Source organism: Vanessa atalanta, chromosome 24 (genome assembly GCF_905147765.1).
Source record: "Vanessa atalanta chromosome 24, ilVanAtal1.2, whole genome shotgun sequence".
Classification (NCBI taxonomy): domain Eukaryota; kingdom Metazoa; phylum Arthropoda; class Insecta; order Lepidoptera; family Nymphalidae; genus Vanessa; species Vanessa atalanta.
In genome coordinates this window covers 2,306,828-2,328,322 of record NC_061894.1, presented here as the reverse complement: position 1 = coordinate 2,328,322, position 21,495 = coordinate 2,306,828, and the positions used below count along the sequence as shown (strand labels likewise).

General features: G+C 35.1%; 1 protein-coding gene across 8 annotated transcripts in view; it reads left to right on the top strand.

Moving 5' to 3' along the window:
* LOC125073351 (dystonin) overlaps window positions 1-21,495 on the top strand; it is a 168,658-nt gene that overhangs the window by 63,380 nt on the left and 83,783 nt on the right. For all 8 annotated transcript variants that reach the window (XM_047684150.1, XM_047684148.1, XM_047684147.1 and 5 more), the window contains 16 exons: window positions 9,413-9,606; window positions 10,379-10,464; window positions 13,198-13,385; window positions 13,647-13,778; window positions 14,192-14,361; window positions 14,542-14,763; window positions 15,027-15,231; window positions 15,720-15,824; window positions 16,256-16,374; window positions 17,293-17,437; window positions 18,149-18,265; window positions 18,931-19,055; window positions 19,194-19,422; window positions 19,590-19,769; window positions 20,299-20,391; window positions 20,947-21,121. In XM_047684150.1, coding sequence (XP_047540106.1) covers window positions 9,413-9,606; window positions 10,379-10,464; window positions 13,198-13,385; window positions 13,647-13,778; window positions 14,192-14,361; window positions 14,542-14,763; window positions 15,027-15,231; window positions 15,720-15,824; window positions 16,256-16,374; window positions 17,293-17,437; window positions 18,149-18,265; window positions 18,931-19,055; window positions 19,194-19,422; window positions 19,590-19,769; window positions 20,299-20,391; window positions 20,947-21,121 — 2,485 coding nt within the window. The remainder of the gene's footprint in view (window positions 1-9,412; window positions 9,607-10,378; window positions 10,465-13,197; window positions 13,386-13,646; window positions 13,779-14,191; window positions 14,362-14,541; window positions 14,764-15,026; window positions 15,232-15,719; window positions 15,825-16,255; window positions 16,375-17,292; window positions 17,438-18,148; window positions 18,266-18,930; window positions 19,056-19,193; window positions 19,423-19,589; window positions 19,770-20,298; window positions 20,392-20,946; window positions 21,122-21,495) is intronic.

Sequence of the window (21,495 nt, the reverse complement as noted above, 5' to 3'; positions counted from 1 at the left end):
ATATTTTCTGAACAGTTCCCTTATGAATGATTTAACGAACGAATGAGAAAAGTCGCTAATTTTCTGTTATCTGACTTTATCTGATGAAAGTGCTGTTTAAACGTGAATCTTTGTCGCTGTCACATAAAAGCTTTCTAAGATTCGTTTCAATTCTAATTAAAAACATTAAATGTAAGAAGATTATATTAAGATTGTAAAGTGGGAACGGGAACGAACGATTGTTCATTTTATCTGTATATCATCTGTTAGCGTCTTATTTATATGTGGTCGTGTTTTTTTTTTCGCTTGACTTAAAAGATAATTCATTTAAAAGGGTCGAGGAATACCGCTGAGATTCTTCTTTGGCAGCACATGGTGTATCAAGGCAAACCTATCGGCAGTCGAAAGCCTTTTTACAAGTGGATTACTCTGCTCACCTCGTTAGTTGATGAATTATACGAACTATTCATCCAGGAAAGACAATTTTTATTTTGAACGACGTTTTACTTAAAATAATGACTATTAAAGCCTACTATTAACAATAAAATGAAGTAACAGTTTTATTAAGATAAATATGAACACACCTTTATCATTTTATTAAAGATATTTGTATAGAATACGAAATGTAACAAGTGTCTGCGCTATCCATATAGTTCGTACGGGATCCGATATAAGTGGAACGAGATCAAATACCTACAAACAATGACTAAGGCAAAAATACTAAATAGGTACAACTAGAATACTATCTCGGGATTCCCATTAAAAATATATAAAAAAAATTCAGTAGCTTTTAAAATCCCGTCTCAAGATGTATATCTAAGACCACAACCTCAAAAATAAAAAACAAAAGTATATACGTAGTATAAAGGAAATTTTTCACTTTATGTGATGTTGTATATTTTTTTTTTACTTTATTAGCGTCAAATTAAGTCGAGAAGATTTTAACAGAAAGTTTCGAGTTGAAAAAAGTATTTTCTCATGAGTTTTTCGAGTGATAAACGTTTAAAAGTTGATATTGTACTCATGGAAAGATACTCCCTTTCCTTTCTTATTATTTTAATTTTTGGTTACTAAAATTACATTAGATTATATAGTAATATCTTTGACCTAATACCAGTTTGATGACGTCATTATGTAAATTCTGTAGGCTATATGGGGTCACGTTGAATAATACGCCTGATGGTAATTACATAATATTGATAAAAGAGTTTTCAGGTGTTTACAGTTTTTTATATGTGTGCGTGTGTGTACATAAAATTAACTATTCCGTTGTAGGATTTTAGTTATATAGGTACTTCTTTGTTTAAGACACTTCAAATGTTTGTTGAGTTGCGATGATTCAGTGGGATGGATACGTGGATTTAGACTGAAGTTTGCGGATTCAAATCAATTTTCACGTACGTAACTCGTACTCGGTGAAGTAAAATATCGTTAGAAAAACCGGGAAGAGTCCAATGTACAAATAAGTTACATATCTTCTTCACTATAGAGGTAGTTTTTGCTCAGCAATGAAATTTAAAAGCTTTGACATTGTTTGTTGATTCTATAATAATCAAAACTAAAACTCATTAAAGACATTTGAAATTGAACCGGAGATTGATTTACCTGATACAAAGTTTATAAATGGACGGTTTATAACGGATATTTTTAAAAGGCAGTGACGCCGGTCCAGTTCTGCTATGTAGGTTAGTATTGAAAAACGCGACAATATTTCTCGATATGGACTGTCATTTATTAAATGCTGTTAAAATGGTTAGCTATATTGTCTATTTACCGCTACAATATATATGTGTCTTTAAATTTATGGCCATTCGCGACAACTTCACACCGGTTTCATCATCAATACTTAATGGACGTTAATGACATTATTAGTTAAGTTAGTTCTCTAGTTTTGTTTAAATAGATATAAAATGTAAGAAACAGCCTGTTAACTTCCCACCGCTGGGCTCCGTAGATAAACGTGGTAGATTTTTATTCAACACGTCCAGGATTACTCACAATGTTTTCCTTCATCGTCGAACACGAGATGAATTATAAATACAAGTGAAGCACATGAGTTCTGTGGTGTTTGCCCCGGATTTGAACTCAGAATCATCGGTTAAGATTTACGTAATTTTTTTAAGTGTAGCATCACGGTTCATTAGTTATTAATACACATATATATAAAGATATGAATTAGGTCGGTATTACAAAAGGCATCCTCATCTTAGTACTGTGCGTACGAAATTATTTGAACCGAAAAATGAGAAAAGATTTCTCTAGACAAGATTCATTTAATCGCGTAATCACATTTAGGGCTGTCTACAAGCTTTTGCTAAGACTTACTTTGATAAAGACACTTGTGAACCGTACTTGTACTATACTAATATCTTATCCGTGGGGACTGAGTAAAATTGATCAGGCAAAATATATGTGTCTGTTTTGATAGTCAGATTTTGCTTCGTTAAGTTTATATTAAATAGTTGAACACACTTTTAAAATTTATTATTTTCATGATCTATTTTTAAAAGAGTTGACAACCTTATTTATCTATAAAGATTAGAAGATTATCATACAATAAGTAATTTAATTATGAAGTACCTATACAACCTCTTTTGTATTCTATTCTATAATTTTTTAATTGACAGCCCTAATTGTATCTATTAAGATTAACAGATTACCATACAAGAACTAATAGAATGAGAATCTTCAGAGTAATATCCGATCGATATTTCACAGCCGAGAAACGTATTGTTCGCGGTTTTCTTTTCTCATCTTATAACCGCAACCTGAATTCTTTATCTGCGAGCAGTTTAAAGGATTTTGACCTCTACGTATTTGGAATAAACGTTTATTAAAATGCAAATTTATCTAATCTCGTCTCGTTCCGATGATTCGTGTAGTCGTAATAAGAAAACAATAGATACCATTTTGTAATAATGATTATAGGTTGGATTACATTTAATAATATGTCATTAAATGCTTAGTTTTTTTTACGTTCTAACATAAAATATAATTGTGCTACAAATTCCAAATGTATTATAAAATCGACGTCGTATGAATTCTACAGAAGTTTTTGCTTTGAAATATATTATACATTTGATTCATAATTTGTTATATTTCATTCAGCACCCCCATTATCGTCTCCTCAAAGGGAGAAGTTTCCTTAACCCAGTAGAGATATTTACTGTTACAGATTCATAAAGGCTGCAAAGATTTATTGACAATGATATCAACATATACAATGATCCTTAACACAGGTTAGCCTAGCTAGGATAGCCAGTACTTGATTTGTGTTTCGTTTGATGACTATGTCATTATACACTGAGACTTATTGTCCTAGATCAATCATGTAATTGTTTATAAAGATGTTTTTTTTTTGTGGAATAAATAATATTATTATTATTTTTGTGGAAGATTGAATATCGAGTAAAAACTTACATATCATTCAAAATATCGAGTAAAATTATCTTTCCGAATCGATTACATGAGTTTGATAATTATAAAGACATAAGACATTTTTTTATTAACAATGTCAGTCCATACTAAGACTGTCTAGTGTATCGAATATCACATAAGTACAAGAGGCGTATGTTACAATAAAAACGAACCAAGCGTCTAAGTTAAGACCCTGACACCGCATTGATGACATCATGTACTTACTTCGGCGCTACCCGCCCACGCTGAACGACTCATTGGAAACCACCACCGACCATATCCCCATCGAAATTAAGCTCAAATTCCCACGGACCAGCATCGAAATTAATATTGCGAAAGGTTCTCTACTTTAATACTCGTTTTGCGTTAAAATATAACATGCAATAAATCGGGTAAATAAATAAGAAGAACACAACGAGGTTGATTTATGCAGCCGCTGTGATGATGAAGTTTATTTTGCAATTGTAATTCAAGCTACTTAACGAATGCGAACATTTACAAGAGACTTTTCTTGCACATATATCGATATTATATATCGATTAATCGATGTCAGCAATCACGGACATTTAATTTGATATTTACGCCAAAAAGCGCGGCTTTAACCCAAGATTAAGCTGAGTTTTCACGTGCCTAATTTTAATTTATAATTCACTTCGTGGTTGCTGGTGAAGGAAAACATCGTGAGGAAACCTACGTGTGTTAGATGAAAATCTGTCTAATGTTGACATAGAAATAATGATATATTGTTATGTGAAGAATTAGCTATACAGTGCATTGGTTAGAAGCAATTGTTATATTGTTTAATTGTGCTTAATTAAAGATGAATCGTAAATTAAATTTACATAACACACACACATTGATACTGATTTGACTTCAAATTGAAATTAGAAGTCAATATCTTATACGAATGTCTACCGTGACTTTTTTCACTAGACCATTTGTTCGTTAGTTTCTTATAATAATTACATCTGTAACGTCTCATTCCGTACGAATATCATTATTGTCTCAGGGAGAAAGTACAAATGTATGGAATTAATCGGCTGTTACAGTTTTCATTGATTTTCCTACGATTATATCAAGCGTAACATCCTTCGTGTTACTTTCGTTTGCTTCATAACAAGCTTGAAGTCTTTCATCTAGTTATTCTATTTCTCCTTCGAACTGTTTAACTCCTAACAAATAAATACAATTCTCGAAATAATCTTGATACATTTCAAAATGTCTATTGCAAAATAAATATCTGATATATGATTACATTTGAAGTGTTTCAAAAATATTCTCATAGTATTTGCAATTATGGTTATTTTTTTATCGTCGTTAAGATTTATTATTGTTTTTTTAAGCGAGTATAGTTAAATAGCTTCAGATGATGGAGATTAATGTTTGCAAGAATGCTTTGGCTATTAGTGAAGGTGCAATTAGACACAAATATTATTTTAATATTATATGTCTGTATCATCTTTACTTTTGTGTTGCAACTGTCTCGTCGGTTCAGTGGACTTCTGGTTGAGACAGTAAAATGTTATATGGTGTGATTTTTAGCAGCAGCTCGGAGTTTCGCAGTGACTACTCTCCCGTTCCTTGTGCAAATAAAGCTTAATTCAGTAAATATCCTATCAGATTGTGACAATACGGGAATAGAAAAAGCACTTGTATTTTCGTATACACTTGGGCACTAAGATGGCTTAAGATTGGCCGTCTTGGGCGAAATTATTTATATTTTAAGTAGTTTTCCCATCCAAACCCTTGGTTTAACGAGAGACGATTAAGTGTATTTCTGTTAAATGCATCTATAAATCTAGACGTTAAGGCGCTCAACCACCTTTATTGCAGCCAAGACCCAGAAAAAACATTACCAAAGGATTAGCAGTCTTCCTAAAAGTTTGCTAAATCCTTTTTCACGCAGTGCTGCAAACTTAATGCAACCGATAATAAATGGGATGAAATATGTGATGAGATTTATAGTCACATCTGATGTTTCTATTCATTAAAATAACGCCATCAGCCTTTACGAAATATCGTAAATCATTAATTTATCTATCATTGAATTTGTTCACAATGCAACAATAGAGCAATGCACATGTATAATCGTTATGTCATGTCTAATAAATGCAGTAACAATTGCAAATCATGTTTCGTTTTCTTTAATTGGAATTTATCATTAAATTCTAATTAAAATTAATGATTGATCTAATGCGATAGTAACAAATCATAAAATAATTGTCATGAGCTAATGATGCCATCAACGTCTTCGTAAGCATCATTGTATTTTTTTACATCTCTCATTTTTTTAAATGTAGAATAACATAATGAATGACTTAGTTTGTTGATTAAAATTTTACTTATGTATAAAATTGTAAACATTACTAATTAGAAAGACTTAAACTGCTCTATCGCTCTCTTTCTCGTCAATGCCGTTAAAAAAGATTGCAAGTATCGTAAAGACTACAGATACATTTTTAAATTGAAATCTTCGACACATTAAAACGTTTCAATAGTTCATTCTTAAAAGGACATTATTTTTTACGTATTAGTTTTTAGTATGACTATATTAAGTATTTAGTGGAATTTTCAAGAAGAAAAATCTGTACCATGAACTCTGTATAGACCTTGTTTGCGTATACGTTTGTTTGCATAGCTATGAATTGATATTGTTACCCAAATTGACTTGCAATCGATCTTCATCTAAATAAGTCGATTTGCTAACAAAGGCAATATGAAGTACTCGTCAGGTGGAATGCTGTTCATGTCATTTGAGATAACAATCTGTCAACTCATTACGATCGTCCAATTAAAAATGAGATAATGATTATCATCATTATTCCATAATAAATTTTATAATTTAAATATTAAACGCAATTACCTCGTGACGTCCTCAAAATTCGACTTTTAATTGAACCATGTGGAGAAATTAGACACTCAGAAAATCAATACTATGAAAGTTTTTAAAGTAATAAGAATAAAATTATAGTTATTTTAACTGGGTGCATAAATTTATTGTTACCATCAGAATAGTTCTCGATTTTTTAATCTTGCAAACTTTTAGTGATTCTTTAAGTTGGTACATTTCTGCACAATACGGTCCAATTGACATAGTGTGTACTTGACAATTACCTTCTAATTTCAAAACAATATTCTATTGAATTAATTGATTTGATTGTAAACTTTAACTGCTCTTAGAATAAAGGCCATATGAATAACTATTTTATTGTCACATAGGACGTTTTGACAAAATTCAATTTCTCAGTTGAATATTTCGGAAGCTGATGTTCATTTTAAAATCGCCCAAGTTTCTCTTCTAGCATAAAGGATAAAAGTATGTTCGTTTTATTATTTTTTATTAAACTTGGTGTAAGTTTATAGCATAGACCTATATTACTGCACTTCCTCATACTGGTTTAAAATTGTTCCTGGATTCGTTCCAAGCGCCAGTTATTCAGGACCTGCCGAGAAATCTCCAAGACGTTGACATTTTCAAATTAAAAACGGTTCATATCATATAGTAAACTTTACCTAACATCAAATAAAAAAAAAATATATAATCAAAATATTCTTTATTTAAATAGAATCATTAAAGAACTTTTGAATCGTCATGTTACATTATTGAACGAAAGTAAAGCTAGCACTGATACAATCTAAGAGATTTCATCTTAAAATGTGTTACGTCATCATCTCATATTTGAGGAAGGAGCGGAGCAGGGATTGTGTTTTGTGAATTTGCAGTTTTTATAAATGTCTGTTTGTGATATATTACATCAAAATTAAAACATACATTATTCAAGACACTTTTGCACGCACTATTGAATCTTAATTCAAAAGAATGAAATTAAATTCAGTAGAATCAAGTGAACAATCAGAAAGTCACTTGTCATAATTTTCTCAATAAACTTAAATCGTTTTGCTATTCCTTTAATTCCGTACCAACGGTAACAGATTCGATTTAAGCAGGGCATCATCCAGTGTATATTAAGAACAGGCGTATTTGAATCAGTGAATCACACCACCGACCGTTACTTTGAACCCGAAGATAGATCGCTGGGCGTTAGGTCTACTTAATGACCGCAAAGTAATTTAGCTTCGAATACAAATTATTCATTATATATTTATACAAGTTCATTTGAAGTAGATTTTGCAAAGTGATTTTTTTATTGTGACACATTCAATTTGAATTTATTAAAAACTAGTTGTCGGCCGCGGCTTCGCTCGCGTTTTAGGGTTTGTTTGTCATGTGTTAAAAAAGTAGCCTATATCCTTTCTTGGAGTTGAAGTTTGCTTCATACCAAATTTCATCAAATTCGGTTCATTGGTTTGGCAGTGAAAGAGCGACAGACAGACAGACAGACATAGTTACTTACACATATATAATATAAGTATAGTATAAATTAAAGTTCATGTCGAATGTATGAATAAGTAAGGCATACATTAAAGTGCAATATTATACCTATAGATGACAGAGCTTAGAGTTTGTAAGCGTACATTTTCATATAGGAACCAAAAATTACATTGTATATGATTATTCCATAGGTACGTATGTTTCTTGCCGATTCTTTACGATTGAATCAACGTTCCGCACTAGTGGTGGCTTTACACTAATAATATTATCTGCTTAATAGAGATATTGTTTTAATGTTGTCTTAGATTACTTTTCTATATACGTGAAATGTTGCTATTTATATGCATGAACGTGAAATTTCAAAGAGTGATATGCAATATTGACTTTAATGATTATTACACTTAAAGGACACACGTATCACAATTCCGTATTCACCGTAAGTCAATTTATTACATTTCACGAGTGAGATGCGACGAGACTTTTTTTAATTCTTCTTAAAACCATTGAGTCGTAATAGCCATATATATATAGAAGAAGTAAGGGAATCCTTAATAATTTCGATTGTGATGCTGTCTGTACATAAAAACACGCATGCACATCTAAATTTAAGCCTGAAATAAGAGAAACTCTGTATTTTTAATCTGTTTTGTGGTCAAATCAGACTCTATTACTCGAAAATATGAATTGAAATTACTAAAGATTTCTACCACACATTGAAACAAAAAACGAAGTTCTTTTGTAAGTTTTTAGACGGGGTTAATCACTTCGTCGTCTATTTAAGTATAATTAAACTATCGTGTGTGAGAATGATATACACAATTACTGTTAGTGAACAAAACAACACTCACCCGCAGGTACCGAATGAAACATATATCTCAATGCTTTTGTTAATCTCTTGATTGTACACGGATCTCACAAACACAATTTTAATAAGGAAATTATTTAATAAGGAACTATACATGATATTTAGGGAGTGATTGTTTAAACAATGCTATCTTCTTCTTTCGCATATCAAATCTATGATGACGGAAAGAGAGAAAAGAGTAATTGAAAGTACCATTCATCAGATATTCTACCACCAAGCTGCAATACTCAGTATACAGGTACAAGGGACATAATAACTAGTTCCCAAGCTTAGTAGCGCATTCGCGATGTAAGGAATGGTTTAAATTTCTTTCGTTGCCTATATCCATGGGCGGTAATGACCATTTATCATCACGTTGCCCACTTGTGTCCGTTCATCGAATCTATATATCTATACATATAATAAAATTGGAGTGTCTGTTTGTTATATTAAAATAATCGCTTTTTATTAAATGCATATGTATGTATACACGGTACATATACCGAAATATCATTTTTTTAAATTTTTGTCTGTCTGTTTGTTGCGGCTAATCTCTGGAACGGCTGTACCAATATTGACGGGACTTTCGAACTTTCATTTGAAGATAGGCGTTAAATATTTTTTCATGGTTTCTTGTAAAATTCTTGTAAAATTCTCTTAATTAAACTACAGTATATTAACTTAAATACCGTCTAACAATTTGTATACATTTAAGCAAGGAAAAAATTTTGGGGCTAGTCGCTAGCTAACATACAAATTTAAATAGGCAATTCATTCGCTAGTAAAATGTAATTGTATAAACCCATATGTACTTACTAATATGTTATTTTTCCTTCCAGATATCAGACATCGTAGTTGGTCAAGAACCGAATGTAACGGCTCGGGAAGCCTTACTTAGCTGGGCACGACGATCGACAGCCAAGTATCCGGGTGTTCGAGTGGCAGATTTCACGTCGTCTTGGCGAGACGGCCTCGCCTTCAACGCGCTCATACACAGGAACCGTCCTGATCTGATAGACTGGCGTAATATCAGGTAAGAGCCACATGGCTTGTACAGCATTTTTAGTAGCAACCCGAAGTTATATGTTAAAACTACCGTGGCCCTGAAACTACGGAACGTCTCACACCTGAACTGTTCGGTAGTGTTAGATCATAAGAGTGAGAGAAAAGATATAGCCTATTTCAATCGAAGAAAGAGTAAAGATATACAAACCTTATATTTACGTATTCCATCCGATTTGCTAAACGCTCAGCTATATTGGGCACTATTTACAGTTCTTGATCACTATATATATTCAATAAAACTCTATTACACTTAATACTTAATAAATAAAGAGCCGAGATGGCCCAGTGGTTAGAACGCGTGCATCTTAACCGATGATTTCGCGTTCAAACCCAGGCAGGCACCACTGAATTTTCATGTGCTTAATTTGTGTTTATAATTCATTTCGTACTCGGCGGTGAAGGAAAACATCGTAAGGAAACCTGTAAGTGTCTAATTTCAACGAAATTCCGCCACATGTGTATTCCTCCAACCCGCATTGGAGCAGCGTGGTGGAATATGCTCCAAACCTCCTCAAAAGGACAGGAGGCCTTTAGCCCAGCAGTGGGAAATTTACAGGCTGCTAATGCTAATGCTAACTTAATAAATCCAAAAGTGACGATAACAGCATAGGTGACTTTCGGAACGTAATTTTTCGCAAATCCACTATGAATAGATAAACAAACGTTAATAAAAGTAATACATTTGACTTTAAAGTATTTTTGATATTATCTGACAATTAATCTTATTGTACCTTTTATAGATCAAGACAAGTCCGTGAGCGTTTGGAGACAGCTTTCCACGTGGTTGAGAAGGAATATGGCGTCACCAGGTTGCTGGACCCTGAAGGTAATTAAGTTTTGATTGAATAAGCGATTATACCTTTTGTGTTTAGTTGTGATTTTTTTTTAATACATAATATAAACCATACACTAAACACCCTCCCTGGGAAAGGGAGGCCTTTGGTTCGCAATGGGAAGTTATCAGTATGTTACTTTACTTTTTTTAAATCAGTTTAAATGAATTTTGCCGCGTGATAGAAACTAAGATCGATGCCATCTATGAACTTTATCTGAACGTCTGAAAGTGGGGGCTTTTAAAAATCCGATTTTACCAATTACACCAAGTTGGGTAGAAGATTTTACTCAGCTGCGGCTCTCTTACTAACTCTTATTACTATAGTGTTAAAGTTTGAAATGGAACAAAATAATAACCTACGTGTAAACCAAGGTCGTAATTTTAATGTAATAACAAACAGCTGATTTGAAGTTTCACGGCGCATTTAGTTTAACAATTTTATACTCTCTCTTTAGTCTGTATCGAAACAGAAACGATAGGATTCTTCATAAACAGAAATTTACGATTTTATTCGTTCCGCGTTGCGGAAGATACCGACTGCTTTGTTTAAGCTAGACGTATCGGATTCGTGTACTATAAAGATTTATTAAGCGTGACGGCGTTTGTGTGGTAGCTTTTTTTACAGATTTGAGATTAACTTTTTTTAAAAAACATTGTTCTGTGTCCATCTTGCTTAACATATTTTGAGTTAGGTATATTTCCTTTACTTAAAATCGCAAGTGATGAATTGTTTACAAATTGCTAATTCGGTGCCATGTTTTTTTTTTATCTTCACGGTTGAAAATTAAATAAATAGTACAACAAATTGATTAGGCGTTTATTCAAATGATGACTATCGTAATGATATTACGAGTATGAAAACATTGAAGCCGTCGTTTAACTTCATTTTAATGTATTTCAGAATTGTTTGATTTATACTGTAATTTTTTTTAAGGAAACAGCTTACAATAACTCTAGGTAATTAGTGAAGTGTCGACTTCTAAACTAAACATGCCATAGCTTTAACGCAAAGGTTACTTTTAAAGTAACCATTTAATTACATAGTCTTAAAATGCAAAAAAAATATTGACGTAGGTACTTTTTTTATATATTAGGTTGTCGGACGGACAAATGCGCCAGCTGATGGTAAGTGGTTACCACTGCCCTTAGACATTTGCGCTGCAAGAAATATTTACCATTTCTATAACTTCTATACGCTACCAAATAACCTTTCAAACTAAAACACAACAATACAAAAATAATAAGTATAGCTGTGTAGCGGTCAGACGGTCTGCCACGAAGCCCTACCACCAACTAACACACCTATAAATACTCGTGTAAGAATTTTGTGGATAATTTTTAATCATATGCATCGAAAGTCCACGTAATAGCGACATTATTAAATAATTCCACGCGGAAGATCCCGTGAGAAACAACAGAGTTCAAACAAAAGTCAAAGTTAAAATCGATAAAACGCTTCCGATACCGTTATGGATCATTTAGCAACCGCACGAGGTACGAACGCTCTTATCCGCACTTGATTCTATTCAATTGTTCGACAAAATCAGCAGGTCTGGCAGACACGTAATGTGTTTTACGAACCATTGTTCGGGCGTCGAGCGGGGAATATAGAATTTAAATGTCATCATGTATCTTTATTGATTTATTATGTGTGATTTAAATGAGTGGATGTGCCTTTGAACTTTGTGTGTGACTAATTTTAGTTTCTGATGAAATTGTGTGATGTTAGCGATTTGATGATTTTATTTAAAAGCCGTAATGTTCATAAATCACGTGAACCAATACAGATTCGTACCAAAGAGTTTTCATAGCTTTATGTTTTGTTCTAATTCATCTAGTATTCGTCGGTAAAAAGAAACACCGTTAAGCTAATGTTGCACATGGATGTCATTCTGCCACATAAACTTCCAACTGCCATTGGAATTGCGATTTGGAATTAACTCCAAGCCGTCTCATTAACTTTAGGGACAGTCCCGTGCCCAATAGTCGATTTACGGGGTTACCAATTTCCTAACATTACAGAGTACTGTATATATTTATTATTAATATATTTAATTATTATTATTCAAGAGATATAGATAGATAAAGTACACGTCGATATCTATTATTTAATTTTTATAAGAATTGAAACATTTACAAAAACCGTCATCGAAAATCCGTGATATAATCTTGCCATAATAATATTTCTGTTTCCGTACACATTGCTTTGCGCCTGGCGTAAATAATCGTTACGTCTCGTAAGGGAACACTGATGCATGCGATAAGCGACAGCGCAACAATATTAAAATAATCGTAGTAATTTTCATTCTATTTGTAACCATTTTTATGCTGAGGCCGTGATGGTACCAAGACAATGGATTTCAACCTCGTTCGTGCATTTTATTGCAGTTTTTTTTACAATATTATCTCTAAAACTGAATTGATTCTAATCTGAATACATAAATTATTAAAAACTTTTGTTTTTTTTTTTTATTAATATTAGATTGTAAACCTAGGACCACATTCATGGACAGGATTCATAATCTCTTATAACGTCAATGCCCTACTAACCTTGGAATATAAGATGTTGTTACACTGGCTCAGTCACCCCTTAAAGTGAAACACCACGGTATTGAGATTCGCCGTTTGGTGGTTGAATATATGCGTGGGTGGTACTTACCCAGACTTGTTTGCACAAGGTCATTTTTAGTAAGGATTCTAATCTAAGAGTGAATTTGTCTCCAGATGTCGACACCCACGAGCCCGATGAGAAGTCCCTCATCACTTACATCTCGTCTCTGTACGAGACGTTCCCCGAGCCGCCGGCGGTGCACCCGCTCTTCGACGCGGAGTCCCAGCGCCGCGCCGCCGCCTACACCGAGCAAGCCGCGCAGCATCGCGCTTGGCTGCATGAGAAGTGCTCGCTGATGCAGGTTAGTGGAATGCTGATGATACAGGAGACAATATTTTCAATGCTAATATTTTAAAAGTGATGGTTGTTATAGTATAACATTGCGAAGACAAAGTGTAAACATTACAGAAAATAAAATATAAATATCGGCTGAAAATAGTTATACCTCGTATTTTCAGTCTCAAGAGCTGAAATATTATTTTAAAAATTAAACGTATGTGAAAATTATAATTAATTAGACTTAGGTCAGTTTATATTTTTCACTTCTCAACTTCTCTATCAGGACCGTGCTTTCCCGTCAACTTTGATCGAAATGAAAAAGTTGCTAAGTGAGAGTACGCGATTCCGCAACGAAGAGGTGCCGCTGCGGCAACGCGAGAAGCAGAAGCTGTTCCACCAGTATCGCGAGTTAGAGGTTTGTGTGGCCTTTTAAAATTAATTATATGATATATTGTATTCCTATTAAAACTTTTATTGCTCTCAAACTGATATTACATCAAGAGATATACACAGTTATTGAATTCACAAAACACATTTCAAAGATCTCAGTATTAAGGCGTTTACAATAGTCGTTATAAAACGAAATGTTTGAGTTTCATTGCTTAATTATAAAATAATAATTATTATAAACATAACTCCTTATGTAATAATGATTTATATAACTGCGAACCAAGAGCCCTTTTGGTAACGTGAATCTTGAACGAACATCGTGGGTTCAATCCAATAATTGAGGTATTAAGGAGGTCTCTGCTTAGCTGTGCGACATAGAGGAATACTTTATTCTATAACAATATTTTTAATTAATATCATAATTCAAATCCCAAACAGAAATATTTCGAGTCGGTAGGCGAGATCGAAGTTGAACCAACATTGCGCCCTGAAGCGCTGGAACAGGCGTGGGCGCGGCTCTTGATGGCGGCGCAGGAAAGAGAGCGAGATCTGTCGGATGAGATTCGGCGTCTCGAGCGCTTGCAGCGCTTAGCGGAAAAATTACACAGGTTACTAAAACATTAATAACAAAGACTTTATACAGGATGTGTAAAGATATAAATGTATTTTTTATTTTTTTGTTAGATTTTAATCAATTAAATAAGATAATTATAGCAATAAAAAAATATTGTTTAAAAGATTTCTCTTAATTCCAAGGCTCACCATAAATACTTTTTGATTATCAACAGAGATATAAAACAAACGGAAGGCGGTCTCGACAACGTAGAAAGGCATATCGAAAGTGAAATTCGTCGTGTCGAACGCGGCGTTCATCCCGCCGAAGCGAAGATGGCCGCGGAGCAGATAGAGCAGGAACTCCGCAGCATGGAGCACACGATACAGGAGATGTTCCAAGACTCGCACGCTCTGAGGGAAGGGCGATATCCCCAAGCCAGTGACTTGCATAGGCGGTAGGTTTTTATTGTATATTTTATTCAGCAGACAATTTATTATATATCCCTTTAATTAGAAAAGAGGTCCTCGTTCAGGAAGGGGGCATTTAAGGGATACTACTGTGATACTAACATGACTTTCACTTGTCACCTATACAAAGAAGACCTTAACTTAAATACGATGGCAAAAGGGGAGGTATTTTAGAAAATATTAAATATAAGTTCTACTACGAGCCCAACGAACTCCAAACGAATCGATTGTCACAAATCGTGTTTCTTAGAGTGCAACAACTGCACGACCGCTGGCTGAACGCGCGGCAGTCGTTCACGGGCCGCCTGCTGCCGCGCCTGTCGTCCGTGCGGCTGCCCGTGCAGCAGACCACCGTGCGCCGCGAGACGCGCACCGTGCTGGAGACCCGCGTGCACGACACCGACCCCAAGTTCCAGCAGCTGCAGGAGGCCACCCGCTGGTGCAAGGAGAGATTGGTAAATATTATCCACGCTATAGAAGACTTCAAAAGAGTGTCTCGTACTGTTCTTTTAATCGTACAGAATGTGCCAAAATACATTCTCTCTCAGTTAAATGTAAGGTGCGACTACAAAAATACATACTTCATACGTTCTTACGAAAGTGGACACGCAAGTTGTAGCAAAAAATTGTGCGTCTCAAGACGCCCGACAGAAGTGATAACTTAAACTGTTCGAAATGCGACTAGCGTTTTGGGTTAGAGTGGAGAGAGGGGGCGCCTGCCTATCGCTGCCGTATGCGTAAGAGAAAGGGTAGACAGACAGACTGGCGACGTAACGCGTTACGTAACGGGAGGGTAAACCATCCCATAAAAAGTTATCACTTCAAAAGGTCCGAATTGATTTAATCAACTAAGTGACTTAAGATCGACGATATTTAGAATGGCATTATTTATTATTTCGAATTAAATGCGGACATACATTTTATATTTGCGTTATTTCTTTAGAAAAAACTACACGAAGCCGACTACGGTTCAGACCTGCCGTCGGTGCAACACGAGTCAGACAAGCACCAACGAGAGCACAAACAAATTGATCAGTTCCATTCAAAGGTAAGATATATGCGCACTCATTGTAAGGTATTGCCCAGAGCAGGGCAGGGCAGTGCAAGGCGAAGCAGATCACGTTTCCAAGGCCGCAGCGGGAGACACAACTTATACAAGCTATTTATCCGACCCCAGTTTCTAAACCACCCATGGAATGAGATGGGGTATCTTTCTATCCCGGGATAGAATAGCATCGAATAAAATATTATATTAAATTCAGATCGTGATCATTACTTAAATAATTCCTTATTCCAGTAATATATATATTTTTAAATTAACAAATTCTCCAGCTGACACCGAAAATTATAGCGCTGGGAGTTTTAAAATTTTTATATCTCTATGCTTCGTGTATTATTTACTAATAATATACGTTTTCATATTTTAAACGTCTTTGATATATGTTTTTTACCGTACAATGAAACAATTATATTCTCTAGGTGGAGCAATGCGTGCACAACCGATCGAATTTCAACGGCGAGGAGCTGAATCTGTACAACCAACACTTGAATCAATTGCAGAAACTTTATGCTGAACTTCTATCAACTAGTACTAAACGGTATGACGTTCTATACAATTGCATATAAATTAAAGCCGAGATGGTTAGAAGGCGTGCATCTTAACCGATAATTGCGGTTCAAACCCAGTCAAGCGCCACTGTAAATTCAATTTGCCTAATTTGTGTTTTTTAATTCAAATTGTGCTCGGGGGGAGGAAACCATGATGGAGACACCTGCGTGTGTCTAATTTTAATGAAATCTGTTTGTCACATAATTTTGTCTTAGATTTTCGCGATTATTACACATTGAAATAAAACTAGTTTTTAACGGATTTAATCGCGTATATTAATTATTTTAACATCCCGATGTTTCGAGCACTTTGCAGTGTTCGTGGTCACGGGCAGACAGACGAACACTCATTTAAATTAAATCCGTTAAAAACTAGTTTTATTTCAATCTGTTTGTCACATGTTTATCCACCAACCCACTTTAAAGCAGCATGATGTGGTTAACTCCAAATATTCTCCTTTAATGGGGACCTAACCCAGCATTGGGATATTTATACTCTGTAATAGAAAACTTATATGTTATTCAAACTATATATTGTATATTTAAGTCATGTGTAGATATTATAGATATACACTTTTACTGAGGAACCAGAAGCACCAAAAACGGACAAAAGGTTATTTAATGAAATGTTATACAAGACACTGTTCCAAGACGTGGTTGAATAAAATTTCACGCTTCTTATAAGTGGGTTGATGAGATGCTGGAATTAACATAAAACGCACAAAATATTTAGACTACGATAATTATATTATTTATATAATTATATGTTACATGTGGAAGTCGAACCCTAAAGTAAGATTACATTCGTATTATTCGTGCAATTACTGCAATGATTATGTAACTTATCTTAATTTATTCATGTTTAGCTTACGCACGGTAATTCTTAACTTAAAACATTTGCTTCGTAGAATGTCCGAACTGGATGCCCTACAAGAGTTCCTGCAATCAGCCACCGCGGAGCTTAACTGGCTCAACGAGAAGGAGCAGGTGGAGCTGTCACGAGACTGGGCAGATCCCCACATCAACTTGCCGGCTGTACAGCACTATTACGAGGTGATTTGTTATCAATTATCTTAAACATTTGCTCACGGATTAGTACATAAAAAAAAAAAAAAATTTAAAATAGGATACTTTAACCCGACTCATAAACATATCTTAACTAAAAATCACATTGATTTTCGTTTCGTAACTATGGAAGAACACGCTAAAACACATTTACATATAAATTATTATTGGTAGGATTTTTTCATCTTTCTTGTATGTGTTTAGGACTTTTGTTAACATTATTTATTTTCCTATAATAAGTCATAATCTTGTAAAAATCTGAGTTCGTTATTTTGAAATTCTATATAAAGCACTTTTTTAATTTATATCTTTGAACTTGCATCGCAGGCATTCGCTTGAAGCTTATTGTCAAAAACGTTAAAAATGCCTTTAAAAGTATCTTAGTACTTGAATAGCGAAAATTGTATGAAAATTCTTAAACTGTATATAATGTATTTAAATATCAAATGACGTCATAAATCCACATCTCACAATTCTCACCCAAACACGAGCTCCCTGAATCATAGATGTTGTTTTAATTTTCTTTACATTTTGTTTTCTTTCTGTGCAAGCATTCATTTGGAGACGATAGAGAGGTTTGTTTTACACAAATTTTCATTTAAATTCGATTATTTATTTTGCTTTTTATTTTCATGCTTGTTAATATAGCAATGAATTTTAGATTTTATTGTCATATACATAAGGTTATTTTTCGTATAGCAACTGATGTCGTCGCTCGAGAAACGGGAATTACAATTCAGCAATGTAATCGACCGCGGAGAGGCACTCATCGCTCAACATCACCCGGCGATGAAGACTATTGAAGCCCATTTGCAGGTCTGTTGAAATTTTTCAATTTACAATTCATCAAACAGCATAAAGTGAACTAATATTGACTTTTGATTATTAATTATTGAGATTTAAATTTGCTAAAGGAGCCACTTTGACTAGAACTCAGAAGGAACATACGTATAGAAGCTCCGTGAATAAAAATGTATAGAATACATGGGTAACCAAAGGTCTAACTGGTTGTTTGGACTAAGTGCAAGCCCCTCTAGAAGGCTATCACTTATTCTACCGTCAAATATCATTGCCTCGTATTGCAATGATCCGGTTTGAATGGCAATTAAGTTTAATCACAGCCTTTGTGACACAACAACTAGATTTAACGATTGCCGCTGAACTGATGGTGTAAAGCGTGGTTTGAATTATTCGGAGTGCTGAGACTTTGGTGAACGTTTACCAATAAAAGGCTTATTTATATGCCTTCTTAAACAAAATCAATAAAAGCCGCGAGTTAAAGTCACTGCAGACTTTTAGTTTTTTCTCCTAGCGGTTGGCGGATAATATCGTTCAAAAACCTTAATGTGTTGGAAGACATTCTAGCATGGCTTGCATAGTTGTATAAGCTTCAAATTCTTGGTAGAAGAGCATTTATCCAGCTTCGAAATATATATAAACTATTCCTATACTATTGCTAATATACAATGGACCTATTTTAGGTGATGCAGTCACAATGGGCTTGGGTACTCCAACTCACCCTGTGTCTGGAGACACATTTAAAACACACTACACACTACCACAACTTCTTCGAACAAATCAAGGAGGCGGAGAAGTGGATCCAGAAGTAAGCACTTATTTCTAAATTAATATATCATTTTTTTCGTCGAATGTTTTTGAATTCCTATTATTTAACAGTTTATCTAGTTTAGTATACTTAATAATTTAAAAGATTGTTATCTAACCCACGTTCGACTCCCCGTAGACGCGAAGAAGCACTGAACACGACATTCTCGCAATCGGAGTTCACGCTGGACCAGGGCGAGCGCCTGCTGAAGGGCATGCAGGACCTGCGCGAGGAGCTGAACCAGCAGGGCGGCGCCGTGTCGCGCCTCGTGGAGGACGCGCAGGAGGTGCGGCCCGTCAAGCTGCGCCGCGCGCCCGTCGCGCGCCCGCTGCGCGCCGAGACCGTCTGCGCCTACAAGCACGCCAACGTACGTGGTCTTATTGGTTTATTAAAAAAAGTGTCTCAGTGCTATTTAAATATTGAGCAAGGTCGGACAAAATGTCCTATACTATGTTTTGGTCCTTCGAACCTGATAAGACTCGTCTGACTCGTTCAGCGCTTAATGTTAATCTTAATGGTCACATTATCACGCAGGTGGCAATAGAGAAGGGGTCGGCGGTGACGGTGGTGGACAACTCCGGGCGCAGTCGCTGGCGCGTGCGCGTGGGCGGCGCGGGCACGGAGGTGCAGCTGCCGGGCGCCGTGCTGGCGCTGCCGCCGCCCTGCCAGGACGCGCTCGACGCCGCCGCCGCGCTGCGCAACGCGTACGACCGGGTCAGTGGCCTTACGTTGCAGCGTGCTAGCTGTAACCATGTTTCGCAAAAATATATATGTATTTTAATATATGACTTAAGTGGTCACCCCCACCCATAGACAATGGTGTATGTATCTAATGCGCCACCAACATTCGGAAATCTAATACATATGTTATATTCACTTAATTGATGTTTTACATAAATGAATAACTATAACAGCTTAGTAACTAGAAAATTTCGAAACTACATAATATTAAATTTCTTATACATAACTTGTAATAATAACTTATTGCAGATTTATAATAATAATGGCGGCATCAGATCTAAAAACTCTTAATATATAGTTTGCGATCTCCAGTAACTATTGAATGACGAAAATGATTAATCGATTCATGTGACAAAAAGTCAATTTCCATATCACATTGCGATACTAGTGTTTATATTTGTATAATCGATTCAGTCTCCTTCGGATCGCGATGCGCGTATTGTGTATATGTATATACGAAGAGTGTCTTCTGTTTGTGTTGATTTTCTTCTTCCTCCTCAAGGTCATACAACTATGGCAGAGGAAACAATTAAGGATGAGACAGAATATGATCTTCGCCACCATCAAAGTGGTTAAAGGATGGGACTTCCCACAAGTAAGTTCAAGTATAAATGTTTATATTTTTAATAAAGGTACTTTTTTTTTTTTTTATTGTACGTTAATTATGACGCTTGAGAGGTAATTCGCAGTTTTTTTAACAACATTATTATGAAAATAAAATATGAATACTACGTATGTTTATTTGAAAGATAAAAAATTAATCGAACTCTTAGAAGTTGACTACTTAGATTTTATATTAGGAATACTTTTATTTACGGCATTGGTTGGCGGACGAGCATATGGGCCGCCTGAAGGCGCTGTAAGAAGTATTAACCATTCCTTACATCACCTATGCGCCACCAACCTTGGGAACTAAGATGTTATGTCCCTTGTGCCTGTGATTACACTGGCTCACTCACCCTTCTAACCGGACACAACAATACTGTGTACTGTTATTTGGCGGTAGAATATCTGATGAGTGGGTGGTACCTACCCAGACGGGCTTGCACAAAGCCCTACCACCAAGTTAATATATAATACATTTAAAATCTGGCAATCGCTTATTTCAAACAAAAGAATAACTTTTCGTAACCTAACAAATTTTCTCCAGTTCGTAGCAATGGGCGCGGAACAACGACAGGCGATCCGTCGAGCGCTCAACGAGGACGCAGAGAAGCTACTGGCGGAGGGAGACCCCGCCGACCCTCAGCTGAGGAGGCTGAGGCGGGAGATCGACGACGTCAACAGACTCTTTGACGAGTTCGAAAGACGGGCCAGAGCTGAAGGTGAGTCTGACTTAATACTATTATTATTATTGTGATAAGCTATACACAAAAAAATACTCAATCTAAGTGATGGAATTTAATCTAACCTTAAATGTTAAACGAACGTTGCATTCAAATGCGACCAAAAACTTTTAATCACATGACCACAAATTAAATTTGACTATATCTATTTTAACGTGGGAATTTTTCTAACGTATACGTATACGTAACGTCCTTTTTTAAGTTTATTTGTGGAAAAAACTTAAAATTACAATGAGAACCTTATGATAATACTGTTGTTTTATCGCTAATCGTTTTTTGTTAATAAATGATGTATATTCGTTTGCGTTAACATAACAACTACAACGTCGGTATACATAAATATTTTAGCCATT